Genomic DNA, 13,958 nt, shown 5'->3' on the forward strand with positions numbered 1-13,958 from the left:
TTAGGATAAGAATGCATATCATTTCAGTGCATTAAAGGAAACATGGTTCACCATAGACCTCAGAGTTGTCTTTTTTTTTTTTTTTTTTTTAAGGATAAAATGAGACAGTAGGTAGAAAGAACTTTTAAACTGTGAATTATGGGGAGTCCCCTGGTGGTCTAGTGGTTAGGATTTGGCGCTTTCACTGCCGTGGCCTGGGTTTAGTCCCTGGTCTGGGAACTGAGGTCCCACAAGCTGTGGGGTGTGGCCAAAACCAAAACAAAACCCCCCTGTGAATTATGAAGATACAAAGGATAATGATTCTATCAGTTAGAAATCTGTTAGTTGAAAGCAACAGAAAATCCAACCCACAATGGGTTGGTAAAATTATTGGCTTGTGTAACTAAACATTCTGGGATAGGGCTGTGTATCAGATAGGATGTTTTCAGCTTCAAGTAACACAGCGCTAGTTCAACTGCCTAAGACAAATAACTTTCTATTTTACATAAAAGAGGCATAGTGGGTTCCAGAGCTGGTTAACAGAGCAACTCACCAACGTCAGGGACCTAGGTTCACTTGAAATCTCTGCGTTCTTGGCATTGATCTCTTCCTGCATTGGTAGTAAGGTGGTGGTGGAAGTTTCTAGATCGCATACAGGTAAGGGAACGTCCATGGGAAGAGGGGATTGTCTTTTACTGTGTTTGTTTCTTAGGAATGAAAAAATACTTCCCTGAGGCTTCCTGGACATCTTCCTCCCATGTCTTGTTGGCCAGAACCAGGCCACATGCTTACTCCTAAAATCACCACTTCTACCAGTCTAAGCCTTATGCCTGTAACACAGGAGGTGAATCATTTTCCTCCAAAGCACACACGAAGGATAGCTACCTGATATCGGAAGATTACCTTAGGAGGTGAAAGGGGTGGACAACTTCCAGTGTCCATTACTGACTGTCTTTAGGTGAGGCTGGATCTAGAGGCCCTGCCCTTCTCCATGTGCCAGCTTTGTCCCCAGGGTCAGTCTTCTAATGTTGAAGTGACAGCTGCAGTAGTTAGACTTCACATCAAGGAATAGAGACACCTTTCTAGGAGCTTCTGTGGAAAAGAAGATTCCTTCCCCAGAAACCCCAACAAATTCTTTCTTGTATGTTATTGGCCTAAGTTGGATTATGAATTAGTCATTAACTGATTTAAACCTAACTACGATTCATTTCTGATGGAACTGAGGATGGGTCACTCCTACCCAAGCTACCATATGGCTTAAAATGAGGAATGAAACTTGAGGGGGAAGGGGAATGGTACTGTAGATATTGAGGTCCAGCACAATAACAAATTTGGCTCCAAAGGGCAATAGCTTTCTCCTTTCATTAAACCACATCTCCTATAAATCATGGTGACAGGCACGCAATAAGACAAATATGACAATAAGATGAATCCTTACCTGCTAAAAGTTTACAAAGCAGCACATGGTAAGTTCCACAACAAATGTATGAAATTTAATAGGTATATAGAAGGTGAAGGAATAACATTAGCTTAGGGTGTTATTAGAAAATGTAGTTTAGCTAGACTTTATTGGATGCGGAAGATTTTGACATATATGACTGGGTTTAGAAGTTGAGTTTAAGCTATGGCATTTTTGGCCGAGGGAATGACATGTATAGTTATATGGAGATGGGAAAAATACAAAGTATAAAATTGTTAAAGACATGGGATTCTAGAACAGAGCTGCCTAATATGGTAGCTGCTAGCCAAATATAGATATTGAGCACTTTAAGTGTCACTAGTCCAAATTGAGATAAAATGCAAGGGTAAATATACACCAGATCTTAAAAACAACAACAAATGCTGGAGAGGGTGTGGAGAAAAGGGAACACTCTTGCACTGTTGGTGGGAATGTAAACTGATACAACCACTACGGAGAACAGTATGGAGGTTCCTTAAAAAACTAAAAATAGAATTACCATATGACCCAGCAATCCCACTACTGGGCATATACCCTGAGAAAACCATAATTCAAAAAGACACATGCACCCCAATGTTCATTGCAGCACTATTTATAATAGCCAGGTCATGGAAGCAACCTAAATGCCCATCGACAGATGAATGAATAAAGAAGATGTGGTACATGTATATAATGGAATATTGCTCAGCCATAAAAAGGCACAAAATTGGGTCATTTGTAGAGATGTGGATGGATCTAGAGACTGTCATACAGAGTGAAGTAAGTCAGAAAGAGAAAAACAAATATCGTATATTAATGTATATATGTAGAACCTAGAAAAACGGTACAGATGAACCGGTTTGCAGGACGGAAATTGAGACACAGATGTAGAGGACAAACATATGGACACCAAGTGGGGAAAGCGGCGGGGGTGGTGGTGGTGGTGGTGGGGGGTGGTGGTGTGCTGAATCGGGCGATTGGGAAAAAAACAACTTAATAAAAATGTAAACTCTCAATTTCATTTTAAAAATAATTGATTATATGTTGAAATGATATTTTGGATATATGGGATTATATGAGGAAATTAGATTAGTTTCACCTATATCTTTTGTTAATGTGATTTTTAGAAAATTTAAAATTATGTAGCTTGTGTTACATTTATATTGAGTAGTACTGCTCTAGAAAGTGGAATAGTCATAAGAACTCCATCAATCTTATGAACATTGACAATGATAGTGGTAAAGCATCAAATATAGATACCCCAGAAGATGTTAAGGATTTCATTTTACAATGAAAAAACATCAGAAAGGTATATCTAATGGATGGATAATTTTCCTTATATGCTACCTTACCCTGAGTTTACTTTCTTTTGATTTAGTTTGTGCACCAGAGAGTATAAAAAATGACGTTAAGTACTATGTCGTACTACTTTTATCTCGTATATCTTTTCTCTAGTATATCTCTGTAACCAAGTATTTGTTAGAGGAACATTGATTATATAACCACTTCAGTGTTTCTTTTCTTGTATTGTTTTTTCTTTCTTTTAACATTAAACATTTATTAGCTGTGATAATTGGATGAAGTCATAATTTTCTCATCCACAAAATGAGGTTAATAAAACCTAGTACACAGGTAGGTTTTATTAAACGAGGTAAGTGAATGTGCAGTGACATTCAGATATAAACCAAGCAGCGCACTGTGTTAGACATTGTAGGAGAAAGATGACTGAGATCTCGCCTCTCTGAGTGAGGATGACAAATACATGTTACACCAATTGGAGTTGAAGGCAAGGTGACTCAGACACTCGAATGAGGTGCTAGATTTAAACGTTGTGAGTGAAGTGGAAAGAGTGATTCCACCCGGGCAGCCACATTCCTGCAGAGTCTCAAAAGACAAGAGCATGGGGGTAGAGTTGGGAGTGGGCGGGCAGGCCTTTTAGATTTTGGATTGAAGAAAATGTATGAATGGAGGTCGGAAGCTTCATGATATGTATTTGCGGTTCCTTTTTGGTTTAAGTATCCAGGACTGTTATATTACAATTGCGTTATGTTGCCCCACTGTACCTCAGTGGAGCATCTACCAGCCTGGGAGTTCCTTGTATATGAGGACTGGTCCTAGTCATCTTTGTACATCCAGCGTGCAGCACAGAACCTGACAAAAAGCACGTGTCCAATAGATGATTGTGAGTAGATGAATGAACACGAACTTTGCAGCATTTAGAAAGCATTTCTTATTTTTCAGTTCAAAATGCAGTATCTACGAGGAGTATTTGAATCTCTAGACTTTATGACATACAGATGTATTTGCTAACGGCTGGGCATTGAGATCGTGTGAGTGATAGTTTTTTTTTTTTTTTTAAATGTTGAGCCTTCTTTTTAAATTAATTAATTAATTTATTTATTTTTGGCTGTGTTGGGTCTTCGTTTCTGTGCAAGGGCTTTCTCTAGTTGTGGCAAGTGGGGGCCAGTCTTCATTGCGGTGCACGGGACTCTCACTGTCGTGGCCTCTCTTGTTGCGGAGCACAGGCTCCAGACGCGCATGCTCAGTAGTTGTGGCTCACGGGCACAGTCGCTCCGCGGCATGTGGGATCTTCCCGGACCAGGGCTCGAACCCGTGTCCCCTGCATTAGCAGGCAGACTCCCAACCACTGCGCCACCAGGGAAGCCCCAAGTGATAGGTTTTTATCCTCCCTTGAGGAGCTGATCTGAAGTCGCGGAACTTTAGTTACCTGCTGCTACAGAGGGCTCTTACTCCACCTCCCAGGGACCGTTACATTTCTGCCGGTTTTCAACACAGCTTTCTGTGGAGCTCTATTCCATGGCTCTACTCCTTCCAGGAAAGAAATCCCGATGCCTTGGCTGCCAACTTCTGGCTGCCCAGAGTGGAACGTTATTCTGCAGAGGAGGAAGCACAGTGGGAAAGGGTTATATCTACAGGAAATCTTATATTTGCTCTGTAGTGAAGCATGTGAAAAGGTTGAAATAAAGGAAGTAGCTTAGTAGTAGCTAGAAGTTCAGTTTGTGTGGGGTTTCCTGTTTGGGGCTTTTTCCCCTACCCTGTTTTCTCATCATTATGTTTTAATGTTTTATTTCCTGTCTACTTGGTAAGTTGCTTTTTTATAAATTAATTTTTATTGGAGTATAATTGCTTTACAATATTGTGTTAGTTTCTACTGTACAGCAAAGTGAATTGGCTATACGTATACATATATATCCCCTCTTTTTTGGATTTCCTTCCCATTTAGGTCACCACAGAGCATTGAGTAGAGTTCCCTGTGCTATACAGGAGGTTCTCATTAGTTATCTATTTTATACATAGTATCAATAGTGTATATATGTCAATCCCAGTCTCCCAATTCATCCCCTCGCCTTCTCCGTTGGTATCCAAACGTTTGATCCCTACGTCTGTGGCTCCATTTCTGCTTTGCAAATAAGATCATCGGTCTACTTGGTAAGTTGCTTATTAGTGGTGGTTGGGATCCACTATGAGCATCATTAACAGATTTTCATGGGAAAAAACGACAAGAAGAAAACTGTTCTACTCACTTTCCATCTTTTTGAGAAAGGAAGCCAGAAAAGCTGTTTTCTATGCATACTACCTCCCCCTGACTAACCATGATTAATGATTTTTGTTAGTGGACTAATTATACCACTGACTTCACAACTGGAATAAGAAATAGGAGCCATTATTGGCTTAAATGACTCGCCGCCCCCCGTGAATAATAGAAATTTAACACCAGTGAGTATTTGCAAAGAGTAACTATAAAGCCGAATATATTATGTCTTCTCCGGGATACAAAGGTTAACAACCCTTTGTGTTAAAGGCCCACCAGCTAGAACAGCTCACTACAGACCTGGGTGAAAAGAGGAAAGGGCAGCGGCAGTAGTTCTTCCCTGTAGGCGTTAATTCTTCTGTACCCTTTGGCATCTTCCTTGTCTTTATCACTAGTACCTTTCGTATACCTCTGGGGTTTGATAGGGGCTTTGCCAACCATGCTGGACCTCTAACTGTAGAGCAGGGAGAGCTGTTCCAATTCAGACTTCTTTTTTTTTTTTTTTTTTTTTTTGTGGTACGTGGGCCTCTCACTGTTGTGGCCTCTCCCGTTGCGGAGCACAGGCTCCGGATGCACAGGCTCAGCGGCCATGGCTCAGGGGCCCAGCTGCTCTGCGGCACGTGGGATCTTCCCGGACTGGGGCACGAACCCGTGTCCCCTGCATCAGCAGGCGGACTCTCAACCACTGCGCCACCAGGGAAGCCCCAGACATATTTTGATAGGGCTTAAAAAGCCATTTAACAAGTAGTAATTGCACAGTTTCTGGACTTCCAGAGGCTTATGGATGCATTAAAGCTCAAGGTTCCAGGGGAATCAGGAATGGTGTGAAACTCAGGGAGGTTGGGAGAGGGTTGGAAGTGAGGGCTGAAGCAAGTCTCAGGGATGGAGGAAAGGCTGACTATATCTCTGGCAAACGTTACTTGATAACAAAAGGTAAAATTTTTCATTTAGCCATTTTGGTATGAAAAACCTGTATTAGGGATTTCCCTGGCGGTCCAGTGGTTAGGACTCTGTGCTTTCACTGCCGAGGACCCCTACCACCAAAAGAAAGAAAGTTTTGTTTGGTATGTAGAAGGTACTCAATAAATATTTATTTATTGAACTTAATCTTTTTTTAAAAAAATTTAAGACTTAATTTTATTTATTTTTGGCTGCATTGGGTCTTCGTTTCTGCATGCGGGCTTTCTCTAGTTGCGGTGAGCGGGGGCTACTCTTCGTTGCAGTGCGCAGGCTTCTCCTTGCGGTGGCTTCTCTTGTTGAGGAGCGCGGGCTCTAGGCACATGGGCTTCAGTAGTTGTGGCACTTGGGCTCAGTAGTTGTGGCACATGGACTTAGTTGCTTCACTTGGCATGTGGGGTCTTCCTGGACCAGGAATTAGACCCATGTCCCCTGCATTGGCAGGCGGATTCCTATCCACTGTGCCACCCAGGAAGTCCCGGACTTAATCTTGAAATCAGTGGCATGTTCTTAACCCTCCTTCTCCTCTTCCATTTTTTATCTGAGCCTCACAAATGACCCAAATTATGGTTGGCAAACTTAAGAGTAGCATTGCAGATTTTAGTAAAATGAATTGTATTTTTGAAGGAAAATTAGGTCAAATAAAGACTGGGTAAACGTAAAAGTCCCTTTAAAACCTCCGCACAACTTCTCACCATTTCCGTCTTTCTGTTTCTACCATTAAGTGAATTTGATCAAGTTGCCTTAGCCTCTCCAGACCTCAGTTCCCCCTTTCTTAAAGCCAAGGGATTGGGACTTCCCTGGTGGTGCAGTGGTTAAGAATCTGCCTGCCAACGCAGGGAACACGGGTTCGAGCCCTGGTCCGGGAAGATCCCACATGCCGGGGAGCAACTAAGCCCGTGCGCCACAGCTACTGAGCCTGTGCTCTAGAACCCGCGAGCCACGGTTACTGAGCCCACGTGCCACAACTATTGAAGCCCGTGCGCCTAGAGCCCCTGCTCCGCAACGAGAAGCCACTGCAGTGAGAAGCCCACGCACCACAACAAAGAGTAGCCCCCGCTCGCTGCAACTAGAGAAAGACCGTGTGCAGCAGCGAAGACCCAATGCAGCCAAAAATGAATAAATAAATAAATAGATTTATTTTAAAAAAAGCCAAGGGATTGGACTAGTCAGGGTCCGTTTTAGACATTTTTGTTTTACTACCTCATTCATTAATTACTTTCTTAAGCACAAAAATGCAAAATAAATAAAAATTTTCTCATTTAAAAAAGCAAATTTTCCAAAATAGTCTTGCCTATGTTTTCATTGTGGTATACATATCATGACCCCACCTTTGGGAACACAACCTTCGATGTCAGCATTGTAAATGGCAAGTAACATAGGAGTGTAAACCGCTATGAAGTTGGTGAGACCTGAGCTTGAATCCTGGCTCTGACAAGTACTGTCTTTGTGACCTTAGACAAATTGCTTACTCTCATTAAGTCTCGATTTTCTTATTGGTAATATGGAGATGATAATGTATTTATAAAGCTATTGTGAGTATTAAATATAATGGATATAAATTGCTTAACACAGAGCTTGGCCTCTAGGAAACAGTTCATATCACCTAATGTTAATGATATAACTGCTTACATCATAAATTGAGGACTATTTCACTCAAGTGTTAAATAAACTAATGATCAGAATGTTTTACTGGTGGAAACTGACCTAAAATATTTCTTTCTCTTTGCAGATCTTATATTGCACTTTAAATACACCTAAAGTTGACATGGGAAAACTCTTAGGAGCACAGATAGGTCTTGAAGATTTCATATTTGCCCATGTGAAAGGGATCAAAAAAGAAGTGAATGTGTATAAATCTGAGGATTCACTTGGTCTCACCATTACAGATAATGGTGCTGGCTATGCTTTTATAAAGGTAAGTCTTAAAAAATAACTGTGTGACTTAACTGAGGGTAACATATAATCTATATTATATGAAAATCTACCAGGTCAAAGAAAGTTTGAAATGATCTTTGGAGTGAGAGCTGACTTGACAGCGATGGATGGATTGGTAATGTTTCCTTTAAAAAATGTTTCAAAGACACTATTCTTTTTTTTTTAATTAATTAATTTTATTTTATTTATTTTTGCTAGGTTGGGTCTTCGTTGCTGTGCGTGGACTTTCTCTAGTTGTGGCGAGTAGGGGCTACTCTTTGCTGCATTGCACGGACCTCTCATTGCGGTGGCTTCTCTGTTGCAGCGAGCAGGGGCTTCAGGAGTTGCCGTGTGCGGGCTTAGTTGCTCTGCGGCATGTGGGATCTTCCTGGACCAGGGCTCAAACCGCGTCACCTGCATTGGCAGGCGGATTCCTAACCACTGCGCCACCAGGGAAGTCTCAACACCATTCTTTTGTTTACTCTTTCCTTGAATTTTTTTTTTGATTTTTTTTCCTTCAGATTAAACTTCTGCTAGGATTTAGCATTTACTGAAAAGGAAAGCCTGGCCCTGGTGCCTACTTATCCTCATGGGCTCTTGTAGGTCTGTTGCTTGTCAGCATGTGGTGACTTCTATGCTGATTTCCATTGATTTTGTGTTATTTCCAAGTGCACATATTTTTGGCCACCTTATTTACTTTAAAAAAATGGCCTTCGATGGGCTTCCCTGGTGGCACAGTGGTTGAGAGTCCGCCTGCCGATGCAGGGAACACGGGTTCGTGCCCCAGTCCGGGATGATCCCTCATGCTGCGGAGTGGCTGGGCCCGTGAGCCATGGTCGCTGAGCCTGCGCGTCCGGAGCCTGTGCTCCGCAACGGGAGAGGCCACAACAGTGAGAGGCCCGCGTACCACACACAAAAAAAATGCTCTTCAAAAATATCTGAACATATACAGTTGACTCTTTAACCACACAGGTTTGTACTGTGTGAGTCCACTCAGATTTTTTTCGATAGTAAATATTACAGTGTAATGCAGTCCAGGGTTGGTTGAATCTCTGGATGTGGAACTGTGAATATGGGGAACTGTTCACACGGTGGGATTTTTTACCAGGACTTTCCATTGCGTGGAGGGTTAGCACCCTTAACCCATGCATTGTTCAAGGGTCAACTGTAATTACTTTATCTAAATACAGAGAGCAATATAGAGCTGCAAAGGCAAAAGAAGGAAGTTTGGTGTGAAAAACTGTTAAGAACTGAGGAATGGTGAAAAGATTCATCTCTTAAATAACAATTCTATTATTGTAATAAGTAGTTGTGTTTCTTTGTTTTTTTTTTTTTTTTTTGGCCATGCATTACAGCTTGTGGGATCTTAGTTCCTTGAAATCCCCGGCCCTCGGCAGTGAAAGAGCCGAGTCCTAACCATTAGACCACCAGGGAATTCCCTGTAATAAGTAGTTGTAATAACACTCTCTTATATGGAATGCTTGTCAGGTACTAGACACTTTGCATACGTTTTCTCATTTAATGCTCAAAACAATTCCATTTGGTATCATGTTTTCTTTTTAATTACTCTTTTGTTGAGACGTAACAGATGTACACCTTTAATGAATGTTTACAGATCTGTGTAAACACCACCCAGAGTAAGGGAAATTTCAGTTCCATCACCCAGAAGGCTCCCTTGTGCTCCTTCTCGGTCAATACCCTTCCCCCACAAAGGTAGCCACTATTTTGACCTCTATCACCATAGTTTTGCTTGTTCTTGAACTTCATGCAAGTGGAATCACGTATTATGTACTCTGCTGTTTCTGGCTTTTGCTCGTCATGTCTGTGAGGTTCATCTCTGGGTAGGCACTATTATCAACTGTTATAGATGTAGAAACAGGTTTGGGAAGGTTAAGCAGCTTGCCCAGAATTATGCAGCTGGACAAATTCAGGATTTGAATGCAAGCGATCTGACTCCAGAGCTGGCAATCCTACCCACTGAGCTTAGAATTAGTGATAAAGTTTCATGCCTTTTTTGGGTCCAGATCCTTGATTTGCTGATGCATTGTCATCATTGAAAAAAATAGCCTTAGGGAAGTTATCTTCTTAACTGTAAATAGTACTTTATTTAACTTCCCACTTGATAGAACGGCTATTTTTAGCTCTGCAAAAGATATGACTCTGCTGAAGTTTGAGTGGGTGACCAAATGGAAAATCTGTGAGTTGGGAAAGTCATGTGGAATTATCTGGGGGAAGCTCAGGACATGAGGTACATGGAGCAATGCCATTCTAATGTCAGCAGGGAAGGGCTTGGAAGTTTTGCAAACACGCATGGATTTTTTAGATCTTAGCCTCTAATGTCCAGAGCTTGTGTTTCTATTTTTTTATGCCCCTTCAGACATGTGCCTGCCTCAGATTACTAGTCACTAGCCCTGTGGGGACAGAGAACATGGTGTCAAAGAGAAAGTGGAGCCTAAGCCAAACCTCCAACTTACAGTTCAACTTAGAAGAGAAATGAATATCATACTGTGTACAAGGTTGATATGATTTTTTAAAAACTGTGGAGAGCATGATTTCGGACTTATTGAAAGAGTGTAATAACAAAGAACTCACATGATACACTTTACTCAAAAAAGTTTTACCATTTGCCACATTTGCTTTATTCTCTTAAACACACACATGTATGTGTGTGTATATGTACACACACATATACATGTATGTAATTTTTCCTGAGCCATTGGAAAAAGTGGAGTGCATATATTATGTCCCTTTATCCAGTAATACTTCAGAATGTAGTTTCTAAGAACAAAGATATTCTCTTTAATATACCTACAGTACAGTTATGAAATTCAGAAAACCTAACAGCAATACAATACTGTCAAACTAATCTAATGTCCATATTGCAATTTTATCCGTTGTCCTAGTAATGCATTTTTTTTCCTGGAATAAGTCCAATACAGGATCATGTATTTCATTTAGTTATCATGTCTTTTTAGTCATCTTTACTCTAGAATAGTTCCTCAGCCTTTTATAGAATATCCCTCAATTTGGACTTTTCTGATGTCTCTTTATGTTATGAAACCGGTTATTATGCATTTTTGGCATGAAAATTAGATAAGTGATGTTGTGTCCTCAGTGTACCTCAGAAGGTGCATTTTATTGGTTTGTCTCACTATTCATGATGTTAATTTTTCCCCTTGTGTAAGGTAGTGACTGCCAGTCTTATTCACTGCAAAGTTATATTTTTCTCTGTAATTAATAATTTGTGGGGAGATACTTTGAGATTATGTATATATCTTGTTCTCTTAGTTGCACCCCACAAATTTAGCATCTATTGATGAGTCTTGCCTGACTCGGTCTTTAATGGTTGCAAAATGGCGGTCTTTCTAATTCCATCATTTCCTATATATTTTTAAAAAACATTCTATTATAATAAAGCACTCCACTTATTTATTATCTATTAGCAATGGACACGTGATTTTTAAATTAATCTTTATTGGAGTATAGTTGATTATACAATGTTGTGTTAGTTTTTGCTGTACAGCAAAGTGAATCAGTTATTCATATACATAAATCTACTCTTTTTTAGATTCTTTTCCCATGTAGGTCATTACAGAGTACTGAGTAGAGTTCCCTGTGCTATACAGTAGGTCCTTATTAGTTGTCAATTTCTTATTCAGTGGGTCCATTACCATCATTTATTTTGATGCTCCAGTTTCCTGAGATTTGTCCTGCAGGAGTCCTTTTCAGCTGGCTCCTGTATCCTTTTGACCTGCCTCCCATTATTTTATTGAGCAATTCCTTCCTTTCTGGTACAACAAGATGTTCTACGATCATCTTTTATCTTCTTTTTCCCAGGCTTGGAATCAACCATTCTTCAGGGAGCTCTCTTTTTTACCGAGGATGGGTATTTCAAAATCAAGATCTGAAGCTGGTTGCATGCATTCATTGCTACCTGAATGTCAGTGTTTCTAAGTCCTTTCAGTTACCACAGAAAGGGTTAGAAAATGTGTATTTTAGGAATTATTATTTCATAATTATGCCTCCAATTCTAATCCTGCCCCACAAGGTTCTACCTTGGCTTCCCCACTAAAATATTTGCTCTCAAAATTATTGAAATATTTCCTTAGTTCTACAATATACATAAAATAGTTTCAGAATTGCTGTATTCATACTCTGAAAAATCTATTAAGAGTTCAAGATTTCTATGCATTTTTTTTTTTTTTTTTTTTTTTTGCGGTACACGGGCCTCTCACTGTTGTGGCCTCTCCCGTTGCGGAGCACAGACTCCGGACATGCAGGCTCAGCAGCCATGGCTCACAGGCCCAGCCGCTCCACGGCATGTGGGATCTTCCTGGACCAGGGCACGAACCCGTGTCCCCTGCATCGGCAGGCAGACTCTCAACCACTGTGCCACCAGGGAAGCCCCCTATGCATTTTTTGTCTTTAAATGTATGTACACAAAGTATTCTCTTCAGGAGTTAACTTGGAATAGGTTCTCACTTGCCCCTCCTTCCCCCACCCCATGATTTTTATTCATTTGAAATACTGTTGAATCCATTTGCTTCTCTTCAAATTGAGTTTGAGTTTTTCCTCTCATGTTGATTTTATTTTCTGAGTATGTAAAATGGTTTCAAAAGTTAAAACTATAATAAAAGATGTATTCAGAGATGTTGCTCCTTCTGTGATCCCCATTACTTGTTTTCCCCACTCCTTAAAGTAATCAATTTTGTTAATTTCTGGCTCACTCTTCCAGTGTTTTTTGCCAAGATAAGCAGAAAAAGTGTAATGTTCCAAGAGTTCGCATGTCATCCTTGTTTGGGGACTATGCTAATCTTCTCTGTATGCTTCCAATTTTAGTGTATGTGCTGCTGAAATGAGTACTTGATATGCTTTTAGCAGTGGCTGCAAGTCAGTGAAGGTTGATGTAAGAGGACAGTGTAGTGGGGATTCAGACAAGGGTGAGGAGGAAGGAGTCCGTGATTAGGAAGGCAGTGCAGTGTGGTGTATAGGACCATGGGCTTTAGAATCAGGCCTGCTTTTGGTCTTGCTTCAACCATTTATTTACTTGCTGTGTGACCTTGGACAAGTCATTTCTGTGCCTTCTCTCAAATGGAATATTAGCCCCTACTTTATAGGATTATTTGGGTATAAACTGATGACACCTCTGAAATGTTTGATAGTACTTATAATTGATAGCTAATACCTTAATAATAGCAAGAACAACAAATCCTCACATAATTAGGAGATGAGATCGATGGCAGAGAAATGTATTTACTAGTACTGCATGGTTCTCACCGATAAGCCTCTTCAGGTGGAAAGACAGCAGACTTAAACATTTATAAATTCTGTACCCAAGTCTTAACATTTCCCAGGAAAATGTATATAAATAACTTAATCAGAAGAATCAGAGTATACTTACAACAAACTACAAATTCCTAAAATAGTTCAAGACCAGAGTTGGCGTACATTTTCTATAAAGGGCCAGGTAGTGAATATTTTAGGCTTCATTAAATTTTAGGGTCATACAGTCTTTGTTGCAACTACTCAACTCAACGTTGTAGCACAGAAGTTATGTACAATACTTAAACTATGAGCATAGATGTCTTTTAGTAAAATCTTATTTATGGACACTGTAATTTGAATTTTGTATAATTTTCACATGTCACAGATATTCTTTTATTTTTTCCCAACCATTAAAAAAGGTAAAACCATTCATAACTCATGGGGCATATAAAAACAAGTGGTAGGCCAGATTTGACCTATGAACTGTTGTTTGCTGTTCCCTAGTTTAACAGAAGAGAATACTTTTAGATTCAAAATAAAAATAAGGGCTTATACTATGCAATGAAGAAATGAAAACCTAAGTTGATTTAGAATTGAAGTAACTTATAAATAACCACAGAACTGTCATTTTCAGAATATCTTCTTATAGAAATCTGTATGATTTGGGATACTTTTACTTTACTAGAACTAAATCACACTTTAGCATGATCCTTTGAGAAATATGGTACTAGTATATTTCTAATATTTTGATTATTTATCCAGAACTAATAATTGTACAAGGTCAAGGGACTCGGGGGGCGGGTGCGGGGGCAGTTCAGGGACGGAAGCTAGGATCTCTGAGAAGAGGCA

The 13,958-nt window shown here is 40.1% G+C and overlaps 1 protein-coding gene across 1 annotated transcript in view; it reads left to right on the forward strand.

Annotated features, from left to right (window-relative positions):
- Positions 1–13,958, forward strand: part of GIPC2 (GIPC PDZ domain containing family member 2) — an 86,621-nt gene that overhangs the window by 21,833 nt on the left and 50,830 nt on the right. The window contains exon 2 of the mRNA XM_082615680.1: positions 7,660–7,845. Coding sequence (XP_082471806.1) covers positions 7,660–7,845 — 186 coding nt within the window. The remainder of the gene's footprint in view (positions 1–7,659; positions 7,846–13,958) is intronic.

The sequence above is a fragment of the Mesoplodon mirus genome (genome assembly GCF_964341445.2).
Source record: "Mesoplodon mirus genome assembly, chromosome: 3".
NCBI classification, from domain to species: domain Eukaryota; kingdom Metazoa; phylum Chordata; class Mammalia; order Artiodactyla; family Ziphiidae; genus Mesoplodon; species Mesoplodon mirus.